At 40.7% G+C, this 8,684-nt stretch overlaps 1 protein-coding gene across 1 annotated transcript; it reads right to left on the bottom strand.

Moving 5' to 3' along the window:
* Positions 1-2,417: 2,417 nt before the first annotated feature.
* Positions 2,418-8,643, bottom strand: LOC123025535 (vomeronasal type-2 receptor 26-like). Its single transcript, XM_044434356.1, has 5 exons — positions 8,482-8,643; positions 5,659-6,516; positions 4,652-4,879; positions 3,625-3,751; positions 2,418-3,319 (listed from the first exon to the last, which is right to left on the bottom strand). Exons 1-5 carry the CDS (start codon positions 8,641-8,643, stop codon positions 2,418-2,420), a joined length of 2,277 nt encoding a protein of 758 aa, XP_044290291.1.
* Positions 8,644-8,684: the final 41 nt, after the last annotated feature.

Raw genomic sequence — 8,684 nt, 5'->3', positions numbered from 1 at the left:
AACTATGGTCATGCCATCTCAGGTTTTATTCTTTTGTCAGCATACACGATAGCACTACACGATAGAAATAGAAGCACACAAGTTTGGGGGGTGGACAATGTGAGAAAGGGCTCAAGAAATTGCAATGAACAAAAACAATGTGTATGCTAAGCCTGAAATGCAGGCAGAAGCACAGAGACGCAACATGAAAATCACTGCCTGAAATTATCATTATGGCTCTGAGTCTCAGAGAATTTAAAACTGATTTCAGCAAAGGCAGAGTAGAATAAGGGTAGCAATAGCTGCTAACCATGACTATTTATCATCCCCAGCATCCCAGAGAATACAGCGTTCTGTGCATGTTGTTTGGGAAATGAGTGGCAAGAAGCATTTCTTCTTGTCTGTCTGTCCATCTTTTTCTCTTTCTTTCTTTCTTTCTTTCTTTCTTTCTTTCTTTCTTTCTTTCTTTCTCTCAAGCTCCCCCCACCTCATCAATGTCCCCTGATATTCCAGGTGGTTAACAATAGTGTCCAGATTGGAAAGAAGGGCTTTAGTGAAAAAACAACCAAAAGCAGATTAAAAATACGGTGAAAAATTCAATGAAGTAAATCAACATTTGGAATCAATGGATAGCCTTCCTCTCCCAGAATTAACAGACTAGATGAATCTGTACAGACAGATATGAATACAAGCGGGTTTGCCTCCTGCCGAAGGGAAAGGGGAGGGGGGGTATGAGGTGAACTAGAGCTTTTTACCAAGAAGTTCCTGAAGCTGAGAATGTCCACTGCAAAGGGTATCACTTCCATCTCAGATAAATATGGTTCAGTAGCTGATGCTACAAGGGTAAGGGCTCCTGCCTTAAAACACAGGCAACCTCATCCAAGTTTGGAAGAAAGCAGCAGATATCATGGCCTGGCCCACAAGCTATTAGCCTTTGTATAGTAACAGTAGTAATGTGAATTGCTCTTTGAAAAGTCATTGTTGCCAGTGACACAGATGTAACAAGTGTCCTGTACTTCTTATCAATTGTGCCTTAAAACATTTCTATATTCCAGGGGTCTCAAATTCCTTTTTGTCCCCTAACCTGTTCCTATGACACTCATTCCTATGCCCCAGGTGTAAGATCTTGCATTTCCACATTGAATGCCATCCTGCTGCCCCCCTGCCCCCCCCACACACTTCCATATTCTGGATCTGGAGTACATACTCCTCAGTTATGGCCACTGCCACCATTTTAGTATAATCTGTGATTTGACCAACAGACTGGTCACCCCCTCCCCAGCTCATTGACGAAAAGACTGAAGAGATCGGTCCCAGAACAGAGCCCTGAGGCCGCCCACTCATGTGTGTTCATGTGTACTGCTTTTACTTTGGCCTCACTGGTAGCAGACTGGTATGTCTTTTCCTCTTGATAACATTAGGGTGTTGCTGGGCTGACCGAAACAACTTTGAACTAGAAACAGAAATGTGGCAGCTTCCATTCCTGATGCCCTGAGCTTCCATTCATTCCATGATTAGGTGGAACATATCAATGAGTCCCATGCTTCCCCTGGGAATCTTGCCCTGGTCACATGGAGTGAACTTGTTCTGCTGCAGAGATAATGAGTAAGAATTTCTTTTGGTTCTGTGTACAAGGAATCTGGTTGACTGCTTTAGACGTTTTGAGAAAAAATTTACAAACCAAAAATTTCCAGTTAAACAAACCAATAACATTTAGGAGATACATTTAATTAGAAAGGCAAAAAGCCAGCTGCTGTTCCAGGGTGAAATGGACTCTTTGGATAAGAAGGATGAGGCCTGGCAAAGGGGCCTCCAGACATAGACAGGGCAGAGGTGAAAGAGCTGTCCTGAATTGTCTGCTTGAAAACTCTACTTATCCCCTGAGAATAGACATCCTCAAGAGAATATAGCACAATTGTAGGTTAAAAACTGAGGTCACCTGCCCCCACATTCTGCTATGAACCACAATACCTTAGAATACAGAGACATGTTAAACATTTTTCAGATATTGTATCACTTCATGGGATTCACCATAGTTTTCCCAAGTAGGGAAGAAATAACTATCAATCGATACATCAAAATGAATATATAAATAATGAGTCATCATCTTCTTCATCATGATCATCCTATGGCCAAGTGTCATCATACAAAACATGCTGAACTCAATTATTTCTATTCCAAAATACTACTGAAGTTCACATCAAGGAACAAGGTACCCAGTGAGGATCAGTTTTACATCATGTTGAGATCAATGGGGCTCCCTCCACCCAATATCTGCAAAAGTATGAAATTGGAAATAAATTTGGAACTTCAAAAACTGAGCAAATATGGTCATGCCATCTCAGGTATTATTCTTTTGTCAGCATAAACATTAGCACAAGCTGCTTCCTAGAATAGGCCAACTATGACTCAAGCAAAGTTAGCACAGAAGACATGCTCTATGTTTTCCTTCTTATAAGATGCTTCTTGCTGTTCAGACCAGGCTGCAGCAATATAATGAAGCATTTTGGGAAGAAGATACAGCACAGGAGGGCAGCGCTGGAGGCTAAAATAGAGAAGATCTCCACAGCCACCACGTATTTCCCCTTAGTGCTCAAATAAGTTGGAACAAAGGACAGCCACACACTGCAAAATGCCAGCATGCTGAAGGTGATGCACTTGGCTTCATTAAATGTATCAGGCAGCTTCCTGGCAAGGAAAGCTAGCATGAAGCTGATGGCGGCCAAAAGACCCACGTAGCCCAAGACGAAATAGTACATAATGGCAGAGTCTAGGTGGCATTTCACAACAATCTCTTTGGTGAGTGACTGCATGTCAATGTGGGTGAATGGAGGAGAGGTTCCTAGCCACATTATGCAGATGCCTACTTGAATGAGGGAGCAGAAAAAGACAACGGAATTGGACAGCTTTTTCCCCACCCACTTCCTCATGCTGGACTCCGGTTTGGTGGCCATGAAAGCGAGAACTACAGTGACAGTTTTGCCCAGCACACACGAAACAGCTACTGAGAATATGATGCCAAAAGCAGAATGTCTGAGAAAGCAGTTAATATTCCCGGGATATCCAAGGAACAGGAAAGAGCAAAGGAAGCAGAGCAGGAGAGAGATGAGGAGGGTATAGGTGATATCCTGGTTGTTGACCTTGACTATTGGGGTATGTCTGTGCTTAATAAATATTCCCAACACCAGGAGTGTGACCAAAGAAAAGAGAGCAGCAACCACGGCTAAACTGACCCCTAAAGGTTCTTCATAGGAGAGGAAGGTGGTCAGTTTGGGGATGCATTTGTCCTGTTCCTTATTTGGATATTGATCTTGAGGGCATTTCAGGCAGTCATCCATATCTGAAAACAAAGGAAAACAACTGACCATCACAGTGCTAGTTTAATGTAAATGGAGGAGATAGTGAAGCAATAAAAACCAATAGCTATCAACCTGTTTCTACTGAAAAATATTCAGGGGCTAGAATTCTGATTAGGGAGTTAACTGTCGGAACATTTCCCTAATCCTATGCAGTGCCCAAAGAGCTCACCTGTCGGATAGTATAGAAATTAAATAGCAGCAGTGGCGGCGGCAGCATATACACTTCAAAAACAGTCAACTCTATTATCTTGTTATCCTGAAATATGTGGCTTAACTTGTCACCTACCTTTTTCATGGGAAAACATTCCTTCTGCACACTTAATGCAGTCATAGCAGCAAAACTTCTCACTCTCCTTTCTTTTATTCTGGTAACCAGGCTTGCAGGATAAACTGCACACAGAGAGGGGAAGCATCTGCCCTCAAATCAGAAGAGAAACATGGCCAAGAAATGAAATAAAATGAAATAATGCATTGACAGAAGAGAGTAGAGATCATGCACATGAAAGTAACTACCAGGTGTGGGTGATATCATTTCTGAAGTCATTCCCCAGGCTGAGAGCCAGGGAGCAGAGAAAAGAATAGTTGAAGCCCCATTAACACTCCCGAATGTCTCCCAAAAGCCTTAAGGAATGTTAAGCATTTTGTTGGGTCACATTTTACCATGCCTCATTTTTTTTAGAATATATAACATATTTTTCTTTTAATTTTTGTGAGGAACTGGGATTTGTGCCAGTTCAAACTTTATTTTTACATCTCTTTTGTCTTTGGAGATTCTTGTGCATATAGGGTGGAAAGCAGAATTGTATTATCTGCATTCAGTTTGGACAGGAAAAAGTAGAATAGAGATGAAATAATCAAATAAATACATGAAATGTTGCTCGTCCATGGAGTCATGAGTTTAGCTAGATATTTGCAACCAAGGTTGGGAATGCATATCATTTTTTTATATTTCCAAATTACAGTTACGGAGTTGATTTACCATGTTCATGTTCCTGATCATTTGAAAATAAAAGCAAACACACAAGCAGGGAAAATGTTCATTTCTTTAAACTGAGGAAGCTACTTTTCATATGGGTCATTTTTCTAATTGAAAGTGTCCATTCTCTTCCACTCAAATTTGAAGAGAAAGAGAAGAGAGGCAAGGCAAGGTAACTGGGAATTGTGTTTCTGCTCTCATTCACAACATGGGATGTGAATGGGACATGATCCATAATTTGCAAATTAAAAATGGAAATTTTTATATTCCTCTTTCCAACACCACCACCATCAATCTCAAAACTAGACCCCGGCTTGTACTATGCCATAATCCTCACGTGGTTAAAACTTCTGTGCCACACAATCATATCTTCATGGATGGTAACTTCTTTTCCTTCTGGAGCACTGGGGTCAACACTTCCAACTTTCACTCTAAGAAAGGAGGTATTTCGAAATATGAGCACATTCAGTATATCAAATTGAGCCAGTATTTCCCAATTTTCATTGAAGTATAGAGCTGCTCCACCAGAATTATTAAATGAAATGCCTTGAAGAAACGAGTGCAGCTAGTAGAAAGAGACACAGATCAGAGGAGTAAAGCAACAAATTCATTCAAGATATATCTTTTTTTTTTTACAAAGATCTCAGAGAGGCTTACATCATTCTCCTTCTGCTGCTCCCAATCTTAACCTCCATAAGAACCCTGTGAGAGATATTGGACTGAGAATCTGGTGCTTGGCTGAGGGTCACCCAGTTGACTCCAGGGCTGAGTTAGGACTAGAAACAAGTTTGCCTGCATCCCAGTCTTAACCACTGCACCATACTGGCTTTCTATTTAACCTATACCCAACCAGGAGATGGAGATGTTTAGCATCCTGAAACCCTAAATTGAGTAATGGGATGACATAATATTAAGCTTTGAATAAGCAATATATTTACTGACTTTGCCTTAGAAGTACAATCAGTTATTTTGCACCAAACAAAAAGGATTCCTTTGAGTGTGTGCATTTTAATGGCCCATGGAAGGCACTCTTTAATCCTCATTTTGAAGACTTTTTAGGGTGACCTGCCCTCTGCTATGCCAAAAAATCTTTCCCTTACCTATAGGCACATTCACAACTATCACACTTTTGCCCCAAGATGAGTGCATCTATCTCCCCATACCTAAAACCGCATGGTTTTTGTGGTTGTGTCACGCCGACTTTATCTCATGGCCTTGAGATGGAAAGTGGGAGAAAACCCTGTTCACCTTAAAAACTGCCTCAGGCTGGTAATCAACTTTGGTTTTCTGCCACCTTGTCCTTTGGCTGCATGAATGGTAGCTATTTTATTGTGCAAATATTACCTGCCAATGTTGGAACTCTTCATCAATTTCTCCCTGCAGCATCATTCTGTGGTTGGATCTAGATGCCTCCATGGTCTGCAAACTATGTGCCACCATATAGACAGCATTGTAGATGCTGTAGCTGTGGCCAGTCATGTCCATTTCAAAGATAAGACCCGGAAGGGTCTCCAGTCTCTCCTCCCCAGTACAGATTCCATCTAACTCCATGGGTGCCCTGGGAGATGCAAGTAAACAACCAAAGGCATTTTCCCAGAAGCCCTGACGAAAACCATCCCCATGCATGAAATAAGGTTTTATGTTGTGAAGGTATGTCTGGAAGGCTGAAAGTGTATTTGAATGGATAGCTAGGGAAAGTGTCCCTTGGAATATATGAAAATTCCTACGAGTTAGGAAGCCCGTTACTGAAAAATCGATCTGTGCGGTTGTAATCCACACCTTTCCAAAAGTTCCATTTCCCATGTGTCCGGAATCTGCTAGAGCTACGAAGGTGCTCAGCCATAGAAGAGTCATGCTTTCACCATAGATGAGACATGTTTTGACTTTTTCTTCTATGATATATGGATAAATATTCGAGGCCATATCAGCCAGATCATTGAGCAAAAGTAAAAGTCCTTGTTTTGGGATCCTTTTTGTGAAAGCTGAACAGATTTTATTACTAGAAAGCAATGGCTCCAAGATCTGCAAGAAATGATCTCCACCAGTATCATCAACAGCAAAGATCCCAATCCAGGTCCATCCAAAATGCTGCAGTAACCCAATAATCCCAATAAACTGATGCGCTTCATTCGGGACCATTCTGTAAAAGGAAGGGACCTGGGTTACATCACTTTTTTCTGGGGAAAATGAGCCAAAGGTAAGCTGGAAGAGAATGTACAGATAGGTGAGAAAACTGAGCAGAAAATAAGGGATTGAACATTGAAAGAGACAAATATTAAGTCCTCTTAAGAACACCAAACCCAGGTATAAAATAGGAGATACCTGGCTTGAATATAGTACATGGGAAAAGAATCTTGGCATTCCAGTCCATTTCAAACTTAATACAAGGCTGAACCACATTGTGGCTGAAATTGTAGTGTTAACCATCATTAAGAGTGGTATCACTTCCAAATCATAGGAGGTAATAATTTCACTCTTCTCAATGCTAATCAGATGCTACCTCTAGTGCTGTGCCTGGTACTAGAGCCCAAACATGGCAAGATTTCAGATGAATTCAAACAAGTTCCGATAAAGACAGAAAAGATGATCGGGGTGATAGGTTAAAACCAATCTCAGTGAAGGAAATTGCAATCCAACGAATGGACTTTGCAATTAAATTTGAGAAGAGTTACCTAAGAGTATACTTAAATGATTGTTAAAAAGAAAAGGACTCAACTTTCAGCCAAGGCTGTAGGACATGAAATAGGAAACTTAATAGCCCGGTGATAAGAATTGGAGTTCTTTTCTTTCTAGTTATTTGTATCACGGGTCTGTAAAAACTGTACCTAATGACACTTCCATTAAAATGAATCAAAACAGAACACAAAACAAAGTAAAGTTCTAAAATTCATGGTATGGGCAGTATGCCTTCACAAGGTCTTGCGCTTTCAGGTTTCCCTAGCACCATTGTCAGCCCAGCCTCTTCATGCTGTCCATCAGTTTTGCTTCCAGGGAAAGTTCTGACTTGGTCTGATCTAGGACCCACTTTTTGTCTTTCTTTTCCTACAGGGTATTTGCAAAGCTCTCTTCCAGCTCCATGTTTTGGACACATCATTTTTCTTCTGGTCAGCTTACTTCACTGTCCAGTTCTCACACTCATACATTACCACAGTTGTGTAGGTCATCATGGCCATGGTCTCCAATGAAGCATCCTTTACTAGATGATCTTTTCTAGTTCTTTCCTCCCTGCACTTCCAAGTCTCAGTCTTCATATTTCTTGGCAGCTGTCTCCCTTTGAACTGAAGACTGGGTCAAAGTCTGCAAAATCTTCATAATTTCACTTGCTTCAAGGCTGACAGCAAGAAAGGATAACTTTTCTCTAGTCATGATTTCTGTTTTCTTAATCTCAGCTGCAGCCCTCTTTCTGCACTTTCTTGTTTGATTTTCAGCAGGAGTCATTTCAATTCATTGCTGCATTCTGCCAGTAAAATATGAATATTTTAGTAGTATCCTTTGTATAACTTAAATTGTAAATGTATTTTTCCAATTTTCACTCCTTCCTCCTCTAAGCCTAATCCAGCTTTTTTATGATGCATTCTGTGTACAGATTGAATGGAGAGGGAGGCAAAATTCATGTTTTTTGGACACCTTTTTGTGTTTCACCATATTCTTTCCTAGCAGTACTTTCTTGTCCATAATGCAGGTACCCTGTCATCAAGAGAGAGCAAGGCAATCAAGTGCTGAGTAAAGTTCACTCACAACCATCCACATTTTCAGCTGACTCCAAGGCTTAGCTGTAGTTCATAAGCACAGGATGATCTTCTCTTGATTTTTTGCATGCTCCAGATGCTGCCATATCTTTATTACGTGATCACAAATGACTCCTTTTTTTTTTTTTTTTTGGAATTTGTTTTGCTATCCAGGCATTTCCTGCTCCAGATGCAGTAAAAAGAAAGTACAATGAATTGCCAAAATAAACAGGAGGATGTGGATGGATGGCTCTTCTTTACAAAAAAAAAAAAAAAATGGATGCATCATAAATATTTGCATGAACAGAATTTGGGTTCATTTAATCTAAGATACACATTTCCTGAATAGATGTAAGCATGTTAAGATCAGTAGATACTGACTGAAATTATTCCCAGTAGGAGGTGTGAACATACGCACTGCTGGATGCAAGCATCCTACCTGTGGAACCTTGTACTGACTTAAGAGCTCTGCCATGTGGAAAGAGATATCAGCATTAATTCCCCCAATGACGGCTATGAGATTTTTCTGAGTGCGACACGCGTAGTTTGGGACAAATCTATGTGAATGACCAAGCAGTTCCAGAGTGGTGTGATAGGTCATCTTTGCATCATAGTAGCTGTCATAGATGTGGAATCCAAGGG

This window comes from Varanus komodoensis, unplaced genomic scaffold (genome assembly GCF_004798865.1).
Source record: "Varanus komodoensis strain SLA01 unplaced genomic scaffold, ASM479886v1 scaffold273, whole genome shotgun sequence".
In the NCBI taxonomy this organism is placed as follows: domain Eukaryota; kingdom Metazoa; phylum Chordata; class Lepidosauria; order Squamata; family Varanidae; genus Varanus; species Varanus komodoensis.
Note: the sequence above shows the minus strand (reverse complement) of the source record. Positions and strands in the feature narration are given on the sequence as shown.